Source organism: Taudactylus pleione, unplaced genomic scaffold (assembly GCF_031769625.1).
Source record: "Taudactylus pleione unplaced genomic scaffold, aTauple2 ptg000013l, whole genome shotgun sequence".
In the NCBI taxonomy this organism is placed as follows: Eukaryota; Metazoa; Chordata; class Amphibia; order Anura; family Myobatrachidae; genus Taudactylus; species Taudactylus pleione.
The window spans coordinates 1,562,233-1,590,105 of record NW_028284416.1 but is presented as its reverse complement, the minus strand read 5'-3'; the positions used below and the strand labels follow the sequence as shown (position 1 = coordinate 1,590,105).

At 45.9% G+C, this 27,873-nt stretch overlaps 1 protein-coding gene across 1 annotated transcript in view; it reads left to right on the top strand.

Moving 5' to 3' along the window:
* Nucleotides 1-16,964, top strand: part of TPRN (taperin) — a 50,219-nt gene extending 33,255 nt beyond the window's left edge. The window contains exons 2-4 of the mRNA XM_088469694.1: nucleotides 6,945-7,161; nucleotides 12,634-12,743; nucleotides 14,018-16,964. Coding sequence (XP_088325820.1) covers nucleotides 6,945-7,161; nucleotides 12,634-12,743; nucleotides 14,018-14,080 — 390 coding nt within the window. The 3' untranslated portion in view covers nucleotides 14,081-16,964. The remainder of the gene's footprint in view (nucleotides 1-6,944; nucleotides 7,162-12,633; nucleotides 12,744-14,017) is intronic.
* The last annotated feature ends 10,909 nt before the right edge of the window (nucleotides 16,965-27,873 follow it).

Sequence of the window (27,873 nt, the reverse complement as noted above, 5' to 3'; positions counted from 1 at the left end):
ATTATATTGGAGAACTCTCGGGAGCGCGCTTCGCTGCGAGTTTCAAGAAACAAACTCTCTACTCACAATTCGCACCTAATAGGATTGACCCCTTTGTGCATCTATAATCGCAAGCGCAGTTTCTCCGTCTGACCATGGCGCCCCGTCTGAGCGGCTGTGAGTTCTTAACGCAGCTGCCGTCAGTGACAAGCCCACTCAGGTGTTACCCAGGAATTAATCCGCCAAAATACAGAGAAACAAACAAACTCCACACAGACGAGGCCCTGGTGAAAATCAATCCCAAGATCCCAGCACTGTAAAGCAGCAATGCCAATCACTGTACTACCGTGCTGCCTCCACATACATACAATACATATTTTCACACTCCTAAGTCCGGGAGCTGTTCTATGATATCACACCCACAGCCTTCATTATGTAATGTGTGAAAAGTGTCATCATTTCTCGCTCTGCTGTTGGGGGTGGGTGGGGCAGCCACTGGGTGGGATCACTTGGGGCACTAATTCATTATTACTATTATGATTTTATTGTGCAAACCTGCAGCTGCCAGAGCCCAGCACAGATTCAGAGCCTGTCAACCTAGTATTGCAGTATGGAAAAAAAAATGTTTAAGTCATTTATACATTAATCAGAACTGAAGATGTAAAGTTGAGGGAAGATCTTTTTTCTCATGCAGAGCAGATTTCCTGTCAGCAGCCTTGATACCAGAGAACAACAACTTGAGCTCGGCTTCATGTCGGTATGCAGTCGGGAAGCCGGAGGACCTAATCCCCACAGCCGGCTTCCCGACTGTCATATCCCGGCAAGGGTCTAAAGATGGGCGTCGATATGCCGACGCCTGTCATTAGACATACGCCGGGAGCCCGACGCCCAGCATCCCAATCGAAGGGACGCCGAGCGCGGATAGCCACGGGGGGGGGAGGGTTAGGTTTAGGGTTCCCGGGGGGGGACTTAGGGTTAGGCACCCCCCCCCCCCCCGGGAGGTTAGGTTTAGGCTAGGGGAAGGGGGGTTAGCGTTAGGCACCACCGGGGGGTACTTAGGGTTAGGCAACCCCCGGGGGACTTAGGTTTAGGCAGCAGGGAAGGGAGGGGGGATTAGGGTTAGGCACTGGGGGGGAGGTTAGGGCTAGGCACCCCTAAGGGAGGGTTAGGGGGTAGAAATAGGTTAGTATATACTTACCTTTGATGATTGGGATTTCCTCCTCTGCCAGGAGGCCGCTGTCGGGATTCCAACCGCCTGGCATGGGTCCGGCGGTAAATCATACCGATTCCTTCATGTCAAATACAACGCAATATAAATTACAGGGTATTTCAGTCACATAATGGGAACGTTTGCAGATTTATTTGGATGTGGCTAGTAGCTCATATACATAAAGCAGCTCGTGTTTCAGGCGCAGTGAACATTTTTGGATCTGTTTTTATGTCGGGAGTTCTGTTTTTGCGTTACTTTCCTGAAGAGCGGCGCAATGTCTGAGCTGACGTGTCGCACGCACTGGTAACGTGTAATCCACTAATCGGGATCATCGGCAGCAGCTTATTAGATAAATGGGATCTTGCGCCTATTTATTGCACCCAGTCTGTGGTAATCCTTGGCCGGCCGCTGGCACAGCCTGGTGTGACGTTACGTGGCCAGGCCTCCCCCCCCCCCGTAGCTCAGAGGCCCTGAGACACGTCCCTGGCTCTGACTCAGCCTGCTAAGAATTTTTATTATGCGACGGTCATTATATTATACCATCCATCTTTATGGCAAAAAGACAAAACAAGACCTGTTTGTCCTGTATTATTGTGGTAAGGACTATCGGCGCTGTTAGGAGAGGGGGATGCCACGCGTTAGGGTTTTTGTTATCCCTGCAAGTATATATTCCCTGTGGTTTATACACTGAAACCCCAGCAGAGTCCATATCGGCTGTGTCTTGGGTGTCGCCTGTCACGTGTTGTTGTGTTTGTGCATTTGCATAGCCCAGAGGCACCTGTGACTGAAGGGACATTAAATCACTGTCTCTCTCCCTGGCTGCTGTAGGGCTGATAACTGGTCTCTCTGCTGCTCTCAGCTTTATCTCCTGCTGGCAGCACCGACTCCAAGCGAGAGAGAGGCGCACATTGATTTATTTACAGCGCACTGCGGTTATTAGCGCTATAAAACACAGACTGCTCTAGGCGGGGACACAGACCTAGGTCATCTAGTGCAGATACCTGTCATAGCTCCTCCAATTCTTGCTTAGTTGTCTATTCCCCCCCCCCCCCCCCCCGGGGTCTTGCGTGTATCCTGCATCTGTGCCTTTCTCCGCTGAAATCACCCTCTCTTACAAAGCCCTCTCCCAATCCTCTCCTATCAAACCCCGCCCACTTGGCTGTACAAATGCGCACACCCTTTCCTCCTGACTGATTGGTTCCTCCCACTCTAAGATTTTGCCCGTGCTGCTCCCTACCTCTGGAACTCTCTCCCTGTCGGACTTTCTCTCTACACAGCTTCAAATGTATAGGCAAACGCATGGGGGGGGTTTCAGTCTGCCTGGAAACCCCCCTCCCCAGCACACACCATGACCACAATAGAAATAGCAATATAATAGAATGTTACTAGTGCTGCATGTTCTTCTCAGTATCACAAATGAAATAATTAGCACCACCTGTGGATCTTTTAAAATGTGTCAGCCAGTAATAAATAACCTGTGCCCAACTAGGAGATGTGGAAAACATGCACTGTTAGGGGTGCACTGCTATAGACCATCAATAGGGTTAATAATTAATACTGTATAATAATACACTATCCAGTACATCAGGAGACCGATATGTACATATACTGTATGTCCAGGGCAGTGCTAAGTTCTTCTGCTGCTCCCTCAGACTCCCAGACTTGTTCCAATGCTCAGGAATGGTGCCCACATCTGACATAAAGACACTCAGCTCAGACACTATGGTCCTACTGCCGCATCTAATGGCTCACTGTGATCGCTGGTCCTGTATATGCTGGGATTATGCAACACAATACACTTTGTATGTAACATATTAAAGCTGGATATGTGATAATTGTGCCCTCTTCATGAACTGGCCACTCTCACGCTAAAATCAGGTATTTGGAAACCTCCCCCCCCCCCCTCTAGAAATCCTGCGTTTGCCACTGAAATGGGCTCTTAAGGCCCACTTCTTCATCAAAGCCTTCCAGCTCTCATCCTAACCCTCTGTCCCATGCTCCTCTCTCACTGTCTCTCCCCTGTGTCACCCCTGTCTGTCTCCCAATCCACTTTAGATTGTAAGCTCTCACGAGCAGGGCCCTCTTTCCTCATGTGTTTTTCCTTCCCTCACTTATACCATCATCTCCTCCCCGCAGTCCGTGTTCTGCCTGTAAGTCACTTTTTTTGTTTTGTTCATATGGTTTCTGTAATAGTAATAATATAAAGCCTGGGGTATCCGAAGTACCCAGGGATCTAGTTATAGGGCCCCCATGTATTAATGATCGCTATTGCAATGCGATCTGGGTATGACATTACCGCCCATGATCGCATTGCAATATGCGATCATAGCGTCCCGATGGATCATCCGGCACAGGCAGGGAAACTGGCTCCGAAAGGAGCCCGTCCCTTCGATGTGCCCAGAGAGCTGCCAGCCAGTGCCAGGCTAATAGTGCGTGGTGTAGCCCATAGGCTACAGCGGCTAACGCCATCTTGAGATGACGTTAGCTGCAGGGGCCAATATCCAGAATGCATCGCATTCCGGATGTTGGTAAATTTGGCAGTATCGCACCCCCCATTGAAACCTATGGGGGAAGCGGCTGCCTGCGGGAACGGAGGAATCGCAGCAGGAATCTCCGATACGTACTGCGGTCCCTTCTTCGGGGGATACTAAATATTTGTGATTATCCCCGAAAACACCCCCGAAAACTGGTGTTTTTTCGGAGATTATACCTCAAATTTACAATGATGACTGGGCCCCAGGGTGAGATGTTTCCGTCCAGGATTCCGGTAACAGCCGAACTCTCCTGTTCAGCCCTGAGGCACATTCCAGGCCCGACCTCGGTCCCAGCTGCTCGCATTAGGAGATGCCCGTACCAATAACTTGTCTGGTTTGTTGGAGCTTGAACTGCAGGTAGTCCGGCAGGTACTGGAAGATGCAGATTCCAAGGCACGTCATATATTTCTTTACAAGGTTCCCAAACAGTCCAGGTTTTAAGGCTATCCATGCTTTAGCACAGGTGACTCAGTCAGTCAATTTTGATTTTACCATTTGATCAACCATGGATATCCTTTAAACCTGGTCTATTAGGGTGCCTTGAGGACTGAGTTTGGGAATCACTGCTGTACACTGTACTGATGTAGCTATAGGGTCCTTTATAGCTGTGGTAACTTGCACCCAGCCTCGGGGCTGCGTTACATCCATTATTCAGGCTGGTAGTGCCAGTGTAAGGCTTCCTGAGAGGCCGGTGGGCCAGGCCCTACAGTGAAGCTGGTCCCACAAAAGTGGGCGCCTGAAGATGCTTGCTTCCATTGGGGCCTTCAGGTCCTGGGCACCAGGGATTCGTAAGACTTTCTCCTCTGGGAAGGACATGAAGATTGGGACCTGGAGCTCATTTTGCTTCTACAGTATTAGGAGTTCTTCATAGAGATAACAAGAAATCATTGAAATCGCCAGTCGCAATGTATATTACAGAATCCCAACATCGCCAGTTTTCCTGCGCACCACTGGGGGGGGGGGGTGGCAAAATTGGCGGTGTTCGCGATGAGCTTTTGCAGAACGCACATTGCGGCAATCGCTCTGAATTGCATTGTACCCTTTGTGTGTTAATGTTGTGGATAATTTAGATTTTAATTGAGTCTTCATTTTACATGTTTATTGCTGGAATGTGAAGTTTTTCCAGATTTTCTCTGTATGTTTTTTTTTAAATTTTCTCCATTAATTCAATAATATGACGTGACTATTTGACGTGGTACATGAGTATAAAAATACTGTATCATTAATCTATATAATAATATTGACATGGAAGAAATTAATCAAGACACGTATAAACAAAATATCAACATTTAATAACCAACACTATTCAAACACAAAACATATATATATGTGTAAAAATGATATAGCGATATAATTAAAAATATAAATATCGAACGATGGATACACTGAATAACGTGGTTTTGAAAAATTTCAGCTTAATATACTGATAGCTCTGCCGCAACATAACAAATACTACCCAAAATGTAGGGCCTTATTCAGAGGTGAGCGCATATCCTGCCTCCGCTGCGTCTTTTGTATTCAGCGGCTGTGCGACAATATACAAATGCCGCATGAGGCATGTATTGTATATAGACAACTCCCGCCGGCTACTCTGACCCCAGTGCCTGCGTCCGAAGACGCAACATCGTATCGCCATCGGAAACATTGCGGCGGACATTGGATATATGAGTCACCCATAGGTCACTCAGAATGTCCACCGCACGGAAGGTGCCGAAGCTAGTGAGTCTGCATCGGAAGACTCAGTCGCTAGCTTCAGCACATCGCCAAATTGCCGGCGACACGACTGCATTTTAGACACTCTGCCGAAACGACCACAGCTTCTCAATCAGACTGCGGCTTCCCACAAACCGCGACTGGAGACGCAGCAGCATTGTGGCACATGCACCGTTAACCCAACATCGGTCAACAGCAACGGAGGCGCCTGAATCGGGTCCGTGGTCCAGAATGACGTTATTATCAGTGATTCAAACCGTTTACGTTAAAGGATCCTATTTTCCAGTGTGTTGTCCGCCATGAAGACACGTTCCTTGTTCCATATCATTTATATTTTTAATTAGATTTATACACCTATATATGTTTTGTATTGTGTGAATAGTGTTGGTTATTTATTTTATTTATACATGTCTTGATTAATTTCTGCCATCCCCATACTAATTCTTTTTTTCACTGGCGCAGGGCCTTATACCGATTTTCTATTCACTATCAGAATTCACGTTAGGGGCCGTATTCAATTAGCCGCAATAAGCCAATTTCCGCGGAAAAGTATTGCAGGTGACGTCATTTCACCAGGGGGAAAAGTATTGGCGTATTCAATTCCAAATACTTTTTCGTGTACGCAAAATCGCAATGCAATGTAATAGGCGAAAAAGAGTCGCCTATGAATAGGTGGTGAAAAAAAGTGCAGAATTGAGGTTTTGGGGTGCAAACGTCGGGGAAACCACTCGGCACCCTTGGGACAGCCCCCCAAAGCATAACTGCGTCAAAAAAATACTGAAAAAAAAGGAACACCCCAAAAAATGACTTTGAAAAAGGGGACGAAAAAGTACTAAGTTGGGGTAAAAACTTAAAAACTAGCGAAATAAGCTTTTGGGGGGTGTTTTGAGGTGTTTTTTGATTGCAGGTGCTTGCTGAAGGTGCATTTTTTTAATTTTTTTTTAGAAACGTCACTTTTTGCGATTTTTAACCATGTTAGCACCCATTTTCATGTACCCCAAATTTGCTGGGACTAGTTATTTTCTCAAAAGACCCCTCCTAATTGCTATTCTTCACCACTTGTGCAAAGACGCTAATTAGCAGCTATTGAGAACATTTAAGTACCCCAAATACCTTCAGCAGGGCTATTCGGGGGTATCTACATTGATCCCCAATGTTAGTGCATCTTTTAGGGGGTGTCAGGCTGACTTCCCCAATCTGACAGCACTTTTCGCCTGTTTGCGTTTCGACGGGTCCTGTTTTCGCGACCTTTGGAATTGAAAAGGGTGAAAAGCAGGGCCGCGCTCGAAAAGTTTTCGCCTCCAAAACACTCTACGTCGGCGAAAAGTACGCCCGGCGAAACTTTTCCGACTTATCGCGGCTAATTGAATATGCCCCTAGGCTGCAGCTTCTCTGAGAGACACACAATAATTTTAATTTTATTTTAGGTATTAATGACTAGCGCAGGATTACAGCAGTTAATCTATATAATACCGCGCTTCGCTCACGCTGAGTCTCTTTCTCCGCAGATGAAGATCTCCTTTAATGAGCAGAACATCCACACAATGTTCGAGTACCCATCCGAAAACTCGCTGGCCGAAGAGATCGGAGAAGAGGAGGCTGATGAGGTGTCCGGCTCGGAATCGGAGGACGAAGACAAACCGGCCGCGCTCTTTCTCCCGCGGCCGTCGTTTGTGAGCGCTGGTGCGCCGAATAACAGCCTGCGGGTCAATTCTGCTAACTCAGGTGAGCCCCCTGGCGGTTCTGTCCTGGTCGTGTCAGTGTTACTACTCTGCCGCAGCAGTGCGCTAGCGCCTCGCACAGTTCACTGTCTGCTTCTGCCCATTCTGATTGGTCCCCTGAATGTGATGCGCTGCACTTATTTCATTTTGTTAGGAAATCGGAAATATAGTCACACTGCTTTATGTAAGTCCCTTATCCTTTTCTCTTAGTGACCATTTAATGGTAAGACTACGATATATATACATGGACGCACAAAGGGCTGCCAAAAGGGCGCAGGTGGTGGCGTTTTACGATGGAAGCGCCAATTTGAGTTACTTTAAAGGCTGTGAAAAGTGACAGCGCAGACTCGTAGCTTCCTATAGGTCTGTTCGGTCACCCCTCCTAGGCTGAAACTGCGCACCTTGGAAGCTGGAGGGGGGTCCACTCAGTCGCGCACCACAAGTTTGCTCACGCAGCCAGTCTGGGTACACCAGGGTTCAAGCGCGGACTGTATAACTCTACCACTGATCAGGGGTGAGATGAGGGGGGCACATATTTCATACCTCTGGCTGGGGTAGCAGAATCTCATTGCAGTGTTACCAACTTCCGTTAATACCCCTATAATGTGCTGTGTGTATCATGCAGCTCAGGGCATCGTCTGTCAGGTCCCTGTAGGAGGGAGGTGGGACCCCTCCCCAAAATTAATAACTGACAGCAGATTACGGCTCTCCCCTGTGTATAGGATCATGTGACGCTGGTGCACAAAAGCTTAACGTGACCAATCTGTGCTGCATCCTCCCACACAAATAGCACTGTAAGGTGTGTGTGTGTGTGTGAGGGAGTGCTGCGGCAGAGGCTATAAATTACTTACTGTATCCCAGTGCCTAACAACATATCCAGCTGTATACATGGGCGCACCGGCCCTCCCTTCCTCTGACGTGACTGCACCTGCTCTCCGCTTGTCCGAGGTTTTCAAAGGAGGGGCAGACGCCATGAAATTAAAATGTATTAGCCAGAGGCCATTTCTCCTGTATTATGTTCCATTACGCAGGCAACCACCGCTGCAGAGGTTCCCAAACTCCGCCATTACAGTCCCAGGTTTTAAGGATATCCAGGCTTGAGCACAGGTTACTTAATTCGCACCTCAGGCAATTTGATTTAACCATCTTGGCTCAAGCATGGATATCCTTAAAACCTGGACTGTCATGGCAGAGTGTAGGAACCTCTGGACTATGGAGACCGGAACCCCCTGATGACCGTTCTTTCACAAATAGATGGGAATCTCCCTTTAGAGTCCTTTATTCTGAGGACATTCCTATCATTGTGAAAGAGATTTATAAGGACAGCTAATGGATTGTAAGAGTGGTCAGTAGAGAGTATTAATAGGGAAACGGGGTTTGTAAAATGAGAAGAGGGAATTCTTGTGGAAAATGTGTTTGAGCGTTTACGAGTACATGTAGGCCGGAGAAAGCGCACGTTGGAGGACAGGGTTATACAACGTGTGAGGAGGTGAGAATAGGACACTTGATGCGCAACCGCTGTAAACACTTTACAGGACCAGAACGCGGCCACGGTATAAGGGGTGAGAGACCAACCATCAAAACATGTGACACACAATAAAACTGACAGGTATTACCTCAGAAATTGAACTGCGAGGTTCCTTTCTATCATTATCCATATTCTATCATGTATCTCATCCCTTTTCTATCCATTATCAATCATTAATATTCTATAGTTATCATTTATCACTCACTCCTATATTATCATTCCTTCTCTATCAATTATCACCCGTACATATTCCGCCATTTAGAGGTGGCTCATATTTATTACACAGACTACAATGAAGAACTTTTACCTTGAAACATTAATTCATACGGAGTTAAGCATTTATAAGCGATATGCCGCTGCGCACATCACCGATAATTACGGTACAACAATATCCGGTGTTACCCTGTGCACTATTTTATAGGGTATAAGGAAAAATCAGTCACTTATTCCTCCCCACTTACACTGCTGTGATAACGTTGGATTCCTCCCAGGATTTATTTTTGCTTGGTGGGCTATAAATCTTTATTATTGTTTGGGGTGGGGGGGGGGCGATTCAATTGTTGTAGATGCCCCCTCTGGACGTTTATGTAAATAGGCTCCCGTCGGACCAAATCAATTGTTGCTCCGTTCAGATGCCCAAAGTTGCGGGGGGGGGGGGGGCGACACATTTCATCACGCAGACTCCTGCGGTGCAACAAGAAATGTGTCCAAAACCCTTTTTTTTGGGTGTCGTAACCACTACTTTAGACGGTTTTAGCCGATGTACGCAGCTAAACCTGGCGCTTATGGCCGCGATATATCCACTAACTGGCGCCCGAATGGAGAAACATTTGAATTGCTCCATCAGGCGCCTATTAATATAGACACCCAGCAGGAGGCGTCTAACATTTGAATCGTGACTTTTTAGTTATCATTTTATTTCTAAATGTATGCCAGTGATGGTTATCTGTTTGGGGATTTTTTTTTTTTTTTTACATAAACTTAGTAATGTCACTGGCTCCTGGTGAATTAATAGACTGCACTCTCATAAATAGGGGTTCACCTCACAAAATGGCTGCCTCTACTGTGCCAAGGTGACATTGCTTATTTAAATCGAAAACTGATGCTTCATGCATTACATTGCCCATACCAGGGGGCTATAATGATGCTATATAGAGCATATAAAGGAGAACTAAATCGAAGTATTGATGATAATAGCGCGACTTATAAAGAGGAAGAGTATTTAAATGTATAATATTGTACATTAAATGTATTTTTCAGTGTTTTTAAAAAGGTTTATGACAAGTTCTTAAAAGCTATGTACTCTGTATTGTGTATATATATTATGCTCCCTTTCTATTTTGCATATTATTATAAGCTAGAGGGGGTTACTATTGCCAAGCATCCTTTGGCTTTTTGGTGTGAGGGTGTGATGAGACTTGTAGTTCCACAACAGCTGGAGAGCCACGAGTATCTTACTGACACTTTGCACTAAGAATGTTATTCTGAAGCCCTAGTATGTTAGTGTGAGCACATAGTGTGTTCTTACAGTCTGTGTCCCAGGATACATCACATGGTACACGCCGTGCCAGCCTCGCAGTTCACTGACCGGGTACGGACAGGCGGGAACATGTTTGCTGTGATTAATTGAAGCGTTATGTAACCTGTATAACTCCTTTAGACGTTGACGTTGTGAGATGGCTCTGTCATGTTTAGTTACACATGTCCGCACTGTAGTGGGACAGGTCACGTTCATCCAAGTGTGTCGGAAACCTTTAATTACAGGTCTGTCTCCTGTTATTTACAAAAGAGCGGCTCCCCGGCATCTGGCGCCCAACGGGCTGCTGAGGCAGCCTGGGCGGGCAGGCGCGGCTACTGACGTTGAACATTCTATTTTAATATACCCAGATCGAACTGCTCACACTGTGGAGCAAAGCCACAATTCCTCCACTTCAATAAATCTTTTACTTGCTGCGAAGTGACGGTGAGCCTGATTCAGCGAGGAACGCAAGTGAGAGAACGCACGCAATCGGCCGCTGCGTGTATATGCTAATCCATGCATACACACGGCAACCGCAGCATTCCCTTTACTCAAAGCCTGAGTAGTCCGCAAGACAGCAGTAGTCCGCAAGTCCCAACGCACAGGCACGGCCTACCACCCCCCCCCGTCACCACCCACAAATGGCACTTCCTGTCAATATCGGATGGGTCTGCGTACACACTGTGCAGTAGTCTGCGTACCCTTACCCGATCGCACTGGTTAGTTTGCGCACTCGCCTGCGTCGGCTACGCAACCCCTGTTCCCTTCCAGGAATGCCCACTAAGATTTTCAGACTGGGCCTCCGCTTCTGTACTACGCCTGAGCGCGGACAATCGGAACATATGCGATGTGCGACTCGGGCGCATGCGACTTCGAAACTGCGTCCACCCCATATCGTGAAGCAAAGGTGATCCCATTGTTAGGATTTAACTATTCGCGCTGATAACTTCTCAGAAGTCCCGCTATAATGCGTCTTGCTAAATGACCCCCTCCCCCGCCTTCCTAGATTTGTTTTGTCCAATGGAATAATTGCTGTGGCACTGCCCCTGCCCAGGTGTAGACAATGGGTCCAACATCAACCGATTTGGCCAAGATTGCATCAGCATGTGGCCGGGTCTGTACACGTCACTAGATTGATTAGCACTAATTAGTTGTAACTGTAGCACCGCAAATGGTACTTTCTTCTACATAGTCCGCACAACCCAGGAAAGCAGGGATGGGGGAACCTCAGGCCTGGGGGCTGTATAAGGCCTGCGTTATCATTTGGTCTGGCCCTCTGAGCTTTTTTCTTCTAGCCTCATCTGGCCAGCAGGGTGCGTAGAATGGCCCCCTGCAGCCAGAATCTTTGCAGCAGAGCCACCTGGAGCGTCCTTAGGACGCTTCAGACGGTCACACCGCTGCCCTTACAGCTCCCCGGAGCATCCTCAGGATGCTCCAGGCATTGCTGTAATCACCGGCGATTGTGGCCCCTCCCCCGTGTGACATCACACAGAGGGGGCGTGGCCTGCACTGGGCCCGCAAATAATGTTATATATATCAAAACGGCCCTCGGGAGAAAAAAAGGTTCCCCACCCCTGCCTTAAAGGATGGTCCCACAAAGTTTGCAGGGGACTAAAGCGACACCATCTTGTATAGAGACCCACATAACGTCGGACCATTTAACATGTGGCGGACTAGAGCGACCCTCTCCAGCCTACACATAGGGCGCCAAAATCTGTAAGTCTATTGGTCCTACGCAATAAGGTGACGACAGTAACTGGGTAGGTGTGTCGTGTTATTCATTTGTTCCCCTTATGCGGTTATAGACTTATTTATAGAACTGGAAAAATGCTATGTAGCCGTTTTCGCAGCCTGTTGTGTCTTTAGATCAGTCACTATCTCTTTAGACTTTGAGTGGAATTCTTCTTCTTATCTTGGCAATATATACGGATTACTAAGCGAGGAAACCCAGATAGTGACGCAGGTGACACAATGTACAACAACATAGGTGTAAAATCAGGAGCACGAGATGCTGACATCTTTTATGTGGCAGCTGCAATATGACATGTTGGAGATCCTCACTATCGTGTTTAAGAGCACTGGCGAGCACCGTTATATTGATCCCTGAATGAGGTTCATTAGTGTCCGTTGCCGAATCTGTGTCTTCCATCAGTCTGGCCGAGCTACCGGTTGTGTGGATACCCTTTAGCCCTGTGAAGTTTGGACAGTGTAGATTGCTGCTGGGCTTCCTTGTGCCTCGCTTGGCACTACCCAAGGTTCCGGTGCCTATCCTTATGTTTTGTGCTTGTTTAGGCAATCTATAGTATACTTCTGTTGGGACTTGTAGTTCCCCAAGATGTGAAGAGCAGCAGATTTGATTCGATAAATATATTGATATTCTGACCTTTTTATCATGTACGTTCTTAAACATATATTTTTATTTTCTCCAGGTCTATCCAATTACACCCCAAAGCACTCTTTGGAGTATAGCAAATGGCAGGATGAGCAGCCTCAGGGGGGATTCGTGCCCACGGTCCGCAGTGCAGACAGAGAGGACATGGTAAGTACAGAGTCCTCTTCTTTCTTCTGCTTATTTGAAAGTTTAAATCCACTTCTTCATAAGATTTAAAGCAGGGGTCTTCAACCTTGGCCCTCCAGCTGCTGTGGAACTACACATCCCAGCATGCACTGCCACCTTTTTGATATAACAGCATGCTAAAACTATGGCAGTGCATGCTGGGATGTGTAGTTCCACAACAGCTGGAGGGCCAAGGTTGAAGACCCCTGATTTAAAGCATCAATCCTATGAAGAAATGAAGATGTGGCAGGCTATAACAAGAATGCATGTATTTATGATTCTGTGGCGTTAGATGATCTCCATAGCAACAACAGCCACATGATGTACTGAGCGGTGAGGCTTTGTAATGCACCTCTGAGATCGGTCTGCTCTGTGCACTGTAAACATAACCCCATCCCCTTTCTTTTCCCTCCTCTGCCATTGCTAGACATTGAGAGCTGCGAGTGGGTGACTGGCAGCCATACTTCTCTGCCCTCCAGAGAGATTTTGAAAAGGAGATAATGATTTGTAGAAATACGGCATGATGCATGCTTATAATAAAATATGGGATTCTTATCATAACATGAATACAATAACTTGATCACAGGTGCATGAATACAATTAAGCATACTATCACCTATATGGCTAGTCATTAGTCAGAAGTTCCAACTACCACAGATACCGGTTAGGATTCCATGTATGTTGGTGAACACGTAACAGGAGCTTCATCTTAAGTCATGGCATGAGGGTGGTGCCAGGTAAACTGGCATGAGACTTAAGGCCCCTACACACAAGAAGATATTTTGAACAATTTGACCGATTCCGATGCATCGGAACGACAAATCGTTCAAATCGCCAAGTGTGTACGCACTATGCGCGCTCCCGCTCCGTCGTTCGTAGCATCTCCAGATCTTTAGTACATGCAGGAAGATCTGTCAATCTCGTAAAAAAATTCCCCAGGCGATATGGTTACATTATATAGTTAACGATCTAACCACCGATATATCGTTTGGTCGTTTGTTAGATTGCACTAGATCGTTCGCCCAGGAGATCCAGAGAAATCGTTGACGACGTCGCATCGTTTGCAAGTCGTTTAGTGCGTACCTATCTTTAGTGTAGAGAGCAACCTGCCCTTGAGACCTTACCTGGTCCCTACCTCTGCCCCCCCCTTACCTAAAATGCACCCCAACATTTCATGGTCTGTTTTTAAATTTACTAGATAACGTCAGATGGCAAAAATGGGATTCTAACCTTTTATTTTTTTCTTTCTTCACCAGCTCACCCCAGCTGACAGCAGCTCCCACACGGATTTCCGCAGCGAGCCGGCCCTGTACTTCTAATGGTGGAGATGGAGGACGGTCGGATCTATCTGTAATACTGTCACTGCCCTGACGTCTCATCCACACTCCAGCTTCTGCACGAGCGGTCTAACAGCCAGCTCGTGCAGAAGCTGAGACATTCCTGCCCATTGCAGTCGTGCTGCAGAGGATCCTGGGAAAGAGCTCCTCGCTCTCTTGGCTCCGAGACCCACTTGCACTTACAGAAATGTACTAAATGAACCGGTCATCGATGTGCAGCTTAAAAACTACCTGTGATATTGGCTACTATTTTAAATGCGCCATAGTAAATGTGGCAGCTTCTCTGCTGCCTGCAGTGGCTTTGTTAATTATATTAATTAAGAAGCTGTGTGTTCAGAGATAATGAGCGTAACGTCCGGGCACCTCTTGGGGTTGTGAGGTGCGGGTACCGTCTATGAGTTGGGCGCGTGTGAGTGACCATTTTCTCCATGGAATTGTGTGAAAGTGATTTTTTGTGTGTGTGTTTGGCGTCTGGTCCTCTTTCTGCTTTAAAAGCTGTTTTTGTACTGGCGTCCGGTTGATGGTGAGGAGAGAGAATGTGGTGCCCCCATTGTATCATATGGGGTTCAGTGTTGTTGCGTGGCGGGGACCTAAACGCACAGATCTGTGTAATATATCCAACCGCCTAATGCTTCCATTGTTCTGCCACTGGTATGCGTAGTTATACAACCTCATTGGAGAGGAGTATGAGAGACTCCTTTCTCCTTCATATACACCCCCTGCAATAATCCGCTGTACCTTTATATCACCACTCCTGACAGTGCCACGGTATGCACTCCTTTTTATTGAAAAGCCGCTCAATTCTATGCAGTGATCAGCCTTGCGCAGTAATGGTGGAAGGTTATCGGTCTTATTTAAGATATGTCACATTCCAGCCTAAGATCCTTATGGTGGGGGGGGGGAGGGGTTGGGTTATGACTAGTGTGACTGTTGTGTGGTTAGTGAATGTGTCCTCACCCACGGTCCTAGAGGGCTGTACGTATACCATGTAGCACCTGTCTGTATTAGCAAACGTGTCGTAACGTGGGGATCTCCATGTTGTCAAGTTCGCAGCGGCGTGGCTGGTAACAGCCGCTAAATCTGTACCAATGCATCAGAGACTCATTGTCCATTCCTCACGCTAGGCACCCGGCTAGGGTTCCATTGGCACGGAGGGGCCGTATTACTCTGCCCTGTTTTTGTGTGGAGATGTGGCCCCCAGGTCAGTATCTCACCAAGGGCCCCATCAGGTCTTTAATCGGGCTTTGCAGTACCTGGCACTCCTGTCCCCTTTGTGTGATATGCTAAAGTACTATGCACCTTGTATCATTGTACTGATGTCCCCATCGCTCTATGAGAAATGCAATTTGGGAACGTCCACAGGACTCTTGGGTAGATGAATTGGGCATTAGGTCTCCCACAGAACTAGGAGTCCACTCTGAGCTGTATAAGGTGCTTTGTGCATCTAGGCCTGGCACGGAACCTTTATTCAAGCTCTGATGTTGTGAAGGGACTTAATAAACTTTCCCTCTATGTATAATAAATGGGAACACTCCTGGCTCCTGCAATTCCCTCTCCTTATGTGCTGGGCAGTCCTGCCTTTATATCACTGGCCGACGTTGTTTATTTCTATTGCACAGGAAAACCACAGAAGGCTGCTTTATCCCAGAGCAAAAACCAGTATCAGCTACGCCTGATGATATAATGACATGACTGAAAAAGCAAGAGAAGGCAGCCGGGCAGATAAAGCAGAGCATTCAGTTAGACTTGCAGTAGGCCATTTTCAGAGCAGTAAGCTAAAGTCGCCTGAAGGTGGACATTTTACGCACTATCCTAATAGTTGCACAGTTTTGCGGGGGGAAAGGGAGTGTAGAGCACGCAACCATATGTATCACCGTGTACGTGTGATGTATATTAGTTCATGTGCTATGCTGTCTATGCTCTAATAATTGGCATGAGTTCTCCTTTTTAGTTCTCTAGTATAATCTATACCTCATGCAAATCTGGAGTGCCGTCCTGGTACTCCGCCTGTTCCCTGGGCAGTCTACTGTCTCTAGACTGACATTGTCTGTGTGACCCAGAGAAAGAAGAGACTGAGGAGAGAACTCACAGCTGGAATATTATATAGAAGCACTTTATTACTGCTGGTCCATAGCATAGACCTGCTACGGCAATGCTAGGCACCTGTATCCGAGCGGCCCCTTCGTCTAATTTGTCCTCCTTTCACCGTCTCTGACAACTGTCGCACAAGACAGCTCCACACTCCATTCCTGTCCTGCAGCCGCCTTGGGAAACCAGCTCTCTCGACGTGCTGAAACTACATGTCCCAGCATGCCCTATGATCTTACTCCAGATCTGCAGTCTCACCACAGACCGAGAGCCAATGGTTGCCTACCCCCTGCCCTACGGTTATAAACCATGTACTTGATGATATTACCACAAATGTCCTTTTGTATGGACATTCGCACACTCCAAAGCCAATTCCTCCATTTTGTCCCCTCACATTGTCCTCTGTGTGAGTGATTTGTGTTGTACATAGAAGAAAATAATAATAAAAAAAAAAAAAACATAAAAAGTCTACTTTGCACTCGATTTAGAAAGTTTATAAGAAGTAAATAATAGAATAATATATATATGAGAAATAATTCCTCTTAACCTGGAACATTCCTGTTCTGTCTTAGCCAGCTGTGGTTATGTGGCCAAAGTCTGTATTTTCAGTTTTCTTGTGTAAACTTGGATTAAATTCTTGACTATCAATAATTAATATTATCGTTGTTTTTTTATTATTCTGATCGTAGATTAAATCCAGGACTTTTACTGACATTGTAACTGAATACTGATGGAAACACCTTTATTGAATAAATATTTTCACTGCAGGAACATTAAACTGAGACTCCTCCTGGTTTCATTATTCCTCCCATCTCTCTGTCAGATTTTAAAGGTGAATGGTCACAATACTTTATTGAAAGGTCAACTCTTGCATACTAGCAGCGGAGGCGGCCATTTTGTGGAATGAACCAGTAATTGGAATCGGCGACATCACTGTGGCATTTTATGACCACCATTCGCGAGTCACCGGTTCCCAGTTTATGGATTACATTCACATTAAGCCCGGTGTATACAGAAAAATGGATGGGACCTATTTTGACCCAATTTTCCATTCAGGAATGTTATAAGGGGATTCACAAGATGTCCGCCTCTAATGTTCAGGTGACGATCTGTATTCCTTACTACGTGAACACAGGGAAGTACATACGGAGACAGAATGAGCATAAATACAGCTAAATGCTACAATCCATTTTGTTGGAGACACAGGAGACGTCGTGCCCAGTTATCACCCGAATGCAGCTCAGCCATTCGGTATCCTGGACGTGGTAAACTCGCAAGCCCTAACGTCATTTTATGAGCTGTCCAATCATATGGTTGCTTTGGTTTTCTAAACTGTGCTGGGAAGTGTGTTTAGAATCTGATTGGTTGCTATGGGTTATTGGATTTCTTCACATTGAACCTTTTCAATTAAAAAAATGGCTTTTGTGTTTAGGTGTCAAACGTGGTTATTATTTTGGTACAATCCGGTGGCTCGATATTTGCTGGATTGATCAAAACTATTTTCTAAATAGGGTGGGGGCGACTAAAGGCACCTGCTTATTCAGCCAAGGGTTTCACAACAGGAAGGCGAGCGGAGTTCACAGATACACTTGCTGCTCTCTGTTCCTTATTCTGAGGAAAATAATGTTATGTTTGCTGCCATGTGCCTATCCTACCATTTCTGAGCAGCTCGGTTTACCCAGAACAGATACACACACATCCGTCCTTTTGTTAAATCCTGGCCGGTTACCTTAAGTCACTAATTTGAATCTGGAGCTGCACATTTCTGTTATCTTTTATCATGGGGAGATACCGGGTCCACTTATTTACTATTCTATAAAAATTATACTGCTCCGTCTTGGGGTATCTCTGCTTCCAACGCCCAATCGGGCTCAGAGGAAAGGAAAGCAATATACAATTTACTGTAGCCTGATTGGGTGTTGGATGCAACTATAGACACATTAGGCAAAGGCAAATGTGCTTTTAGTAATCGTTCCCCAATGTTTTTTTTTTTTATATTAGATCAATAGTATGAGCTCATCATGCTATAGGCATTAGTCACACATCTTCCACGTTTCAGTAACTGATGTTAGGGAACGTGGCATACATTGTGTTACACAAGAGCTGACATTCTTTCCTGTTAGTTTATCAGTCACAGGAAACACAGTACATAAAATAATATTGCTGTGCCTGGTTTGCAAGTTACCAGTCAATACAGTAAGGTAGGTGTGTGTGTGTATATGTGTGTATATATATATATATATATATATCACACACACTGTATGTAAACAAAAGCATTAATCCAACTGTAGGGTTATACCCTGTCCTGTCGCGGTCAGGGAGAACGCCCCCACGCACGTACATCTCAGGACATGCGATACTTGATTGTTATATAGATAAGTCAGGGAATGTTCGTTCCACATCGTGCAATATACTGTATGTTACGCTAAGGTCTCCCCAATCTAGTCGGTTCTGCACCTAGCGCTCAGAAGTTTACATATGACAATTGCTGTACATGACCTATGGTTTCTGGTTTGAATACCGATGGCGCACAGGCTTTTAAAATCAAGACCTACAAACATTACAGCATTTATATACTAATTATATATCTGGTAAGTAATGCCGGCTGTCGGGGTGCCTCCTGTCAAAATAAGGACAGTGGTATCCCGACAGGTGTCTGGTAAGTATACTTACCCTCCCCACCCCGCACCCTAACCCTCCCTGTAAGTAACTAAACCTAAGTCTCCCCTCTAGGGATTCCTAACTCTAACCTTTGCCCACGGCTAATAGCGAAGATGCCCCAGACTTACCTGGTTCGGGATCCCGTCCGACGGTCTGCTAACTAGATCCCATATATATATATATATATATATATGTCTACTCTCCAAGATTGTTTTTTTGGGCTGTGGCATGGACCCCCGTGGAGCAGGTCACCTTCCCGCATCCTAGTGAAATGGGCAGGACTGATTTTTACATAAAATTATGCAGAAATTGCAGTTTCTACCTAATTTTGTGTATTGCTCCTATGTACTAAAAGCACAATGCAGAGGAGATCTCAGAGAAATCTACGGCAAAGTGCTTATTGGCACTTCAGATCGCAGTCCCCATTATTATCATTCGGTACTACGATTTGACCCCTAGTGCTCTGAGTATGCGATTAGCCCACAGGTATTCACAAGAGGTTGTAGTGAAAACATAACCTTGCCGGTGCTAATGAAAGTGAAAATGGAAAATATAATGCACCCACCCACCCCTGGGGAAGCGAGAAATGAAATGTCTACTTGCTATTTCTGTAACCATCCATGTAGTGTAACATTGCAGGTGTCCTAAGGTGGGTGGGGAAAAAACCTAATTTTGCTTAGATGTTTTTGTCAGTCTTTTGCATTAAATTTAAGTGATAATGACTTGTGCCCTCTAGTTCCCGTACTATAATAAGCTTTTCCAGCAAAACAGGCCATTTTTACTGCAGGTTTTGTTGAAAGAAACAGCGCAAGGAATGAAATGTCTAAAAGCTGAGGGACAAGAGATACAGGCAAATAAAATTGCAAAACCGCCAAATATTTTAGCTCTGTATTCCAGTTATAAATGACCTCTGTAATATTGCAAGTTTAAAGGTTTTCCAGCTGAAATACAGTATGATGTGATTGCATCAGGTTATTACTATTCATTACCTCAGTTGTTTGTACATGGTCACAGGTCACACACACACCCAATAAAATCCAGTCACAACTATGCAAGCTTTCATGAGGAAGCAGCCATTTTGTGGGCTGAACCAAAATTCAGCCCATTCATTTCAAAGAGCACAAATGACATTGCTGGGGCACATTTTCATGACAAATTATAATTATAAATGAATACTTGTCTAGTCTTTCACATTTCTAGCAATTTTTCTAGGAGATTGAGCTGCTCTCATTTCCGTCGTGAAGCGGACAGTGATTTTTTTTTTTTGGCGCAATAAGCTGTGATATGCGCTGCCATTCCACTCCAACTAACTTTCCCAAAGGTCCAAAAAGTAGGTTGTCCTCTAAATGAGTCATGACTATTGGTTCAGCTAACAAAATGGCTTCCTCCACTGTACACAGGCATCTATAAAATGTATAAACCATCTAAAGAAATAAAATGTATTCATCGTCTTCATTAATAATCTAACTACTGAGCTAATTTATGGGTCAGTGGCCAATAACCATATAAATATCAGTAGCAGAAGTCGTAAAATGTGACAACACCCTAGATTGGGGGTTTTGGCACCAAAAAGAGGTACGTGTGCCATGACCATGGGCGCACAGATTAGGGTGTAATCCGGTGTATACTGTTTTTTTCATGTGGGGTAATTTTGGCAGATACTAATACTAATCTACTGTGTTAATTTGCCTCTGTTACACAGAGTAACAAAACAAAGTTCTCCTGCCCATGGCTGTGATAACGCACTGGAGATTATATCACGTGGCGCCTGCCATGGGGAATCCAGCGCTACATGATATTTTCTCCTCCACTTCCCCGTTCCTTTGTGCCAGTTACACACATCTATAAAGATCTATTGTTGAAATAAACTTTAGCATTTCCTGGAAGTGCCTCCGAAGTTCACAGTCTAATGTGAGCGGTTCCTAATCTTGTGGTAGTAAAATGTTCCTGGGTGGATGCGCGTCTCTCTCAGGTACCTACGGAACCATAGGACCCGAAAAACAAAGATTATGTACAAGTGTAAGGGGCATATTTATTACCGGGTTTTAGGCACAAAAATTCTAATTTTTTTATTGCGACAATAAGAAATTATGTATCAACAAATATATTTGAAAAACATATCCAGGTAAAGGGTCTCGTTTATAGGAGCCGGTCCCTGCGATGTGTAATGTCAAAGGTGAAGAATAGAAGTCGGTAGGTGCGCTCTAGTATTCTGTACCAAGAGTTACAAATGGGAGCAGCTTACTGCCTAGGTAACCACTTAACCTATACATGATATATAGCAAAAAATCAAACAAAGATGTTCATGCAGTAAGCGCTCAAACCTGCAAAGTCTAATGATCTAGCTAGGTGCATGTGCATATGGTAGGCAAAAACAAAAACCCCTCTGGCTAACAACTCCTAAGCAGGAGTACGGTCTAAATTGAATGCCACAGTATACAAACTATAACATGTAGCAAGCAAGCAGGTAAGCATAAATCAATTATGTTTTAATCCCATAAATAAAGTGGGTATACTAGTAACAAAAAAGCATACACAAAAAATGCATAAGACAGAAAATGAACTTTGTGTAGCAAAGAGATACCACACAATAGGTGCAAATGAGTACCAATGGGGCATAGGGAATATTAGAAATGTCACGGAGTAGGTGAAGTGGGGGATGGATAAATGTCACTGGAAATGTACCAGAAAGTCTTGGATGCGCATGTAATCCCAGGATCTGTACAAACTTAAATCTTCTTTCAATACAGTCAATGAGTGGCGGCCGGTAGGTTTGAACAGGGGTGTGATGGTGCCAACACTGGCCACGGTTCTGCAGTAACCGTTACCCGCACACAGCCCGCTTCACTGCCGACCAGATTCTGGTCAGGGTTCCCCAGAACTCAGCGGGGAGAGCCTTGTCAAACCGGATCTAAGGTCCAGGCGCTGACAGTCTAGGGACAGCATGGCAGCCGGGATGTAAGTCCCCGCTACCTGTGCTGTGACCAACGGCGCCCTCCGGTGTCTGGTGCTGACCTGGTCCTCCTAACCTGCGACACCACCTAGTCGCCGCAGCAGAGGGTAAAGTCCACGGCGGCAAACCGGTGGAGCGGCCGCAGGTCAGGTTTGTGCACAGCGGAGATCTCTTACCGGGGGGCGAGGCTACTCACACCGCTTGGAACCGGGGTCCCTCTGGGCACAGTCCGGAAGGCTGGTGGCGGCAGGAGTGCGGCGTGTTGTTCTTCTTATCTCCCGGATTCCACACGGTCTGGGGTGGCGGTTGATGTGTAGTTACTGCCTGGGTGTCTCCAACGCGTTTCGGCCGGCTAAGGCGGCCTTTTTCAAGGATCCTGTTCAAACCTACCGGCCGCCACTCATTGACTGTATTGAAAGAAGATTTAAGTTTGTACAGATCCTGGGATTACATGCGCATCCAAGACTTTCTGGTACATTTCCAGTGACATTTATCCATCCCCCACTGCACCTACTCCGTGACATTTCTAATATTCCCTATGCCCCATTGGTACTCATTTGCACCTATTGTGTGGTATCTCTTTGCTACCACAAAGTTCATTTTCTGTCTTATGCATTTTTTGTGTATGCTTTTTTGTTACTAGTATACCCACTTTATTTATGGGATTAAAACATAATTGATTTATGCTTACCTGCTTGCTTGCTACATGTTATAGTTTGTATACTGTGGCATTCAATTTAGACCGTACTCCTGCTTACGAGTTGTTAGCCAGAGGGGTTTTTTGTTTTTGCCTACCATATGCACATGCACCTAGCTAGATCATTAGACTTTGCAGGTTTGAGCGCTTACTGCATGAACATCTTTATGTTTGATTTTTTGTAATGTCAAAGGGTTGGGTCAAGGATTCTGATGGTCAGAATACCGACAGCAGCATCCAGGTGGTCAAAATCCCAACAGATTTAGGTAATTATTCTTACCCTTATCCCCTCCCCCAACCACAGTATAACCCTAATGCTCCCCTCCCGAATCCTAACCCTCCCCTCCCACAGCCTAACCCTAACCTTCCCCTCCCACAGCCTAACCTCCCCTCCCACAGCCTAACCTTCCCCTCCCACAGCCTAACCCTAACCTTCCCCTCCCATAGCCTAACCATAACCTTCCCCTCCCACAGCCTAACCCTCCCCTCCCATAGCCTAACCCTAACCTTCTCCCACAGCCTAACCTTAACCTTCCCCTCCCACAGCCTACCCCTCCCATCCCGTAGCTTAATCCTAACCTTCCCTCCCACAGCCTACCCCTCCCCTCCCACAGCCTAACCCTAACCTTCCCCTCCCACAGCCTAACCCTCCCGTAGCTTAACCATAACCTTCCCCTCCCACAGCCTAACCCTAACCTTCCCCTCCCACAGCCTAACCCTAACCCCCCCTCCCGTAGCCTAACCCTCCTATCCCCTTGCCTAACCATAACCCCCCCCCTCCCGTAGCCTAACCCTAACCCTCCCATCCCGTTGCCTAACCCTCCCCTCCCGCAGCCTAACCCTAACCCTCCCCTCCCACAGCCTAACCCTCCAGCAGCCTAACCCTAACCTTCCCCTCCCACAGCCTAACCCTAACCCTCCCGTAGCCTAACCCTAACCTTCCCTCCCACAGCCTAACCCTCCAGCAGCCTAACCTTCCCCTCCCACAGCCTAACCCTAACCCTCCCGTAGCCTAACCCTAACCTTCCCTCCCACAGCCTAACCCTAATCCACCCCTCCCACAGCCTAACCCTCCAGCAACCTAACCCTCCCCTCCGACAGCCTAACCCTAACCTTCCCCTCCTACAGCCTAACCCTCCCCTCCCCTCCCGTACCCTAACCCTCCCACAACCTAACCCTAACCTTCCCCTCCCACAGCCTAACCCTAACCTTCCCCTCCCACAGCCTAACCCTCCAGCAACCTAACCCTCCCCTCCGACAGCCTAACCCTAACCTTCACCTCCAAACAGCATAACCCTCCCCTCCCGTACCCTAACCCTCCCACAACCTAACCCTCCCCTTCCTCTCCCACAGCCTAACCCTCCCCTCCCGCAGCCTAACCCTAACATTCCCCTCCTGCAGCCTAACCCTAACCGTCCCCTCCCATAGCCTAACCCTTCTGCAGCCTAATCCTAACTCTCCCCTCCCACAATCTAACCCTCCCACAGCGCAGCCTAACTCTCCCCTCCCACAGACTAACCCTAACTCTCCCCTTCTGCATAAATCAGCCACTGCTATTGCATACGCAGCTCTGCGGGTCAGAAAAGCACCCAAGGCTGCGGCAGGTCAGACCCACTGCAATGGTAAGATGGGCACCGATGTGCTTCAATGTTACCGATATTTACGCAGGTATGCGTCGTGGCACGCAGGTAAGAAGGCAGCAGTTGGCGTTTTTTTGTGCTTGGGTGATCTTTGCTAACATTAGATTTACACAGCTGCGATCGCATTAGGGTCCATCTGTGAGTCAGGCGCAGAGTTCATAGTCAACTCAGGACGTACAAGTGTCTATATAACACATCCAGTAGCAGCCATTTCCCATCTGGCGTTCATGGTGATATAATGGGGCCTATTCTGAGTAGGGAGCAAAGACCCAAAAAAAAAGCCAAGTAACTTACAAGGGGGCAAATATATTTATTATTTAGCATGCAGGGTAAATACTGGCTGCTTTTGCATGTAGCCCACAAATGCTGCACAGCTTTAGTCTTACACTGCAATTAGCGTTCAGACACGCCCCCTCCCACATCTACATCTGCCCCACCTGCAGCGCTACACGGTTTTACCAAGGTGCGAAGTTACTGGCACTTTTTGGCTTTGCTCACAGCCTCTATGGGCCATGTTCAATTTGAGGTGAAAAGTCCATTGCAGGACTTTTCGCCGTCATCTGAACTTTTCCTGGGGATAAAGTATCGGGCGCGTGCCCGCGTATTCAATTTGGAATCGGTGCAAAATGGGACCCGGCGAAAAGGCAAGTGTTGAAAAGTCCTGTCACTTTTGGGGAAATCAGCCTGTCACCCCCCAAAAGATGGTCTGACATGGGGGATCACTATGGGTACCCTCGAATTGCCCTGCTAAAGGTATTTGGGGTTTTTAAACGGTCTCGGCCGGTGCTTTTATGCGTCTTTGTAAAGGTGGTGAATAGCAATTAGCAACATTTTTTGGGGGTACATGAAAATGGGTGCAAACATATTTTTAAGTCCATAAAGTGCACTTTTAAAAATCATTACAGATCCACCTGCCGCAACCAACCGCATTCTAAAAAAACACCTGCCACATACTTGGGGACCCCCCTATGAATTTAAGTTTGTCCCTCAACTTTTTTTTTCGACCCCAAAACGAAACTTTTTTGGGGTGTCCTGTGGAACTTTTTTTTTAAAATTTGACACAGATTACTTTTAGGGGACATTCAAAGGGGTGCAGGGTACTTTGTTTTAAGTCTGCACCCCAAAACCCCAATTCTGAACTTTTTTTCGCCACCTATTCTATGGTGAAAAGTTATCCCCGATTTTTGGGGACATTCCACCATTTTCGCAAAAGTGAAAACGGCGAAAATGAACTGTTTTCACAGCCTAATTGAATATGGCCCTATGTGTGCTTCTTCACAGGGATCGATAATCCCTATCATGTTAAAGCTGTATTCCCCACGTGGCTAAATGCACTACAGATTTATGGGCCCACAGACATATAAGAGATTAAGTATGGACACAGCATGAATGCTCGAGTAGTGGGCTGCAGCCTCTCGCCTCTCCTAAATCTCATGTATGCAGGTATCCTGGAGAAATATAGGTACGGGTGATATAGCCGCCATTTCCGCGACTGTCAAAGTTCAGATTTGTGACCTACAAATCACTGCTCAGGTGTGTCCGCCGGAATGTGATACTTTCATTAGAAATGTGTCACAATAAATCTATCCTGCTTCTATTCAGATGTATTTCCAAGGCAATGAAACGTGAACTAGGGTCCTCCCTGCTTTGTACTTGTACTTCCTCCAGCCTTTGTTACAGCGACATTCTGCTCATATATCGTACCCTGTGCTATAACACAACTGAATAGGGATTAGTACATATGAGAAGCATTTTTTGTTTTTAACATTTATGCTGTCCTAAACGCTCTAAACAGCAATAATGACACAAGTCCCTGAGACACATCCCTACGTGAACACTGATCGGATCCTGAAATTATTTTTAAAAAATAAATAAAATGATAACTGGCTCCCCCTACTGTCCACCTTGTGATCTACACTATTTTATAACTAATACAGGTTGAGTCTCCCATATCCAAAATGCTTGGGACCAGGGGCATTTTGGATAACGGAATATTCCGTATTTTGGAATAATTGCATATCATAATTAAATATCTTGAGAATGGGACCCCAATATACACACAGAATGCATTTATGTGTTATATACACCTTATACACACAGCCTGCAGGTCATTTTATACAATATTTTCAATAGTTTTGTGGCTCAAGCAAAGTTTGTGTACAGAAATGAAATTAATTTTTGTTTCATATACACCTTATACACACAGCCTGAAGGTAATTTTATACAATATTTTTAATAATTTGTGCCTTAGACAAAGTTTGTGTACATTGAACCATCAAAAATCAAAGGTTTCATTATCTCAGTCATGCCAAAATAATTCCGTATTTTGGAATATTTGGATATGGGAGACTCAACCTGTAATAATTATTGGTGAAAGGTGCACTAAAACACAACAGCAGCAAAATAATATCCCCAATACTGTATATGGCAGATCAGATGTTTTAATCTGGTTGGATATTATCAAAGCATTGAGACAGATAAGTGTTGATCGCCCATCTTCTCCTCAACAGTCTGTTTTTGAGAATTTCCATGTGAAAAACAGGAGGGGTGCTGGTACAGACCCAGGTAATGGAGCGTACACACGGTCAGATTTGTCAGACTTGTCAGATTTGTCAGATGAACGACTGAACGATTTAACGATTTGAACGATTTGGACGATTTGACCAAAGTTTTGAACGATTTGAACGATTGAACGATTTTTGACTGCATTAAAATGAATGGAATCGTCCAAGTCTGACTGCAAACCCATCAGATGTCAGATATCGTTATCTGACAAACGGGAACGCGCATCGTTGATCGTCCATCGTTCAGGCATGTCAGATATGAACAATTTTCCATCAGATATGAACGACTGAACGATTTTTAAATCGTTATCGTCCATATCTGAAGAAAAAATCTGATCGTGTGTATGCACCATAAGTCAATTAACAGGTGGCTAAGGAACAAACTGCCTCCGACACGCAGTCGGTATCTATTATTAATGGAGAGTAACCACAGCGGCCTCAGGACTTCCCACTCACTGATGAGCTGCATTCCCATAAATATATCGTCTCAGCCAACAAAGTGACTGCCTGCACCGTCTGTGGGTGAACAAGTCCCCTTTAAAGAACTCCAGTCAGCTAAAGAGGGGATGTCCCACCCAAAAAGTATATACAACTGTTTTTCTTGCAGGGTTAACAGCAACCTAAAATAAAAAAATATAATTATTATAATGTTATAGCAGCAGATCATTATATTGTAGCAGCATACCGGCTCCTGTTCGAAACGGTCAGTTTATCACGGTTGACCGATGTTGACGCGAGAATCAAACTTAAACAGATGGGGTAGGAAGTACTTTTGTTTGTCAGTCGCAGATTTTTGACCTGTAGGAGACCGGAACACTGGGCGCGATTCAGACCCAGACGCTAAGCCGCGGATGCACGCTATGGGCGATTGTCACCCGTCTGCGCATGCGGAAAAATACACATACATGAACCAGTCACTGCGTCAGGGAATCGTGCGCTCGTAGTACACAGATTGGAGGCTACTTTGAGTGACAGATAGCGCCGTTTGTGGGTGGTAACGGGAAGGTGAACGGGGGAGTGGTGGTGCGAACGCAGGCGTGTCTGGGCATCAAAACTGAGTTTTATGGGTGTGCATAATTAGCATGGAAGCGTCATTGTACACGTCACCTGGTTGTATTTCGGCCTGCAGTGATCGCAGTGCTTGCGGCGGGTTAGGGTCTACCTCAAGCGCA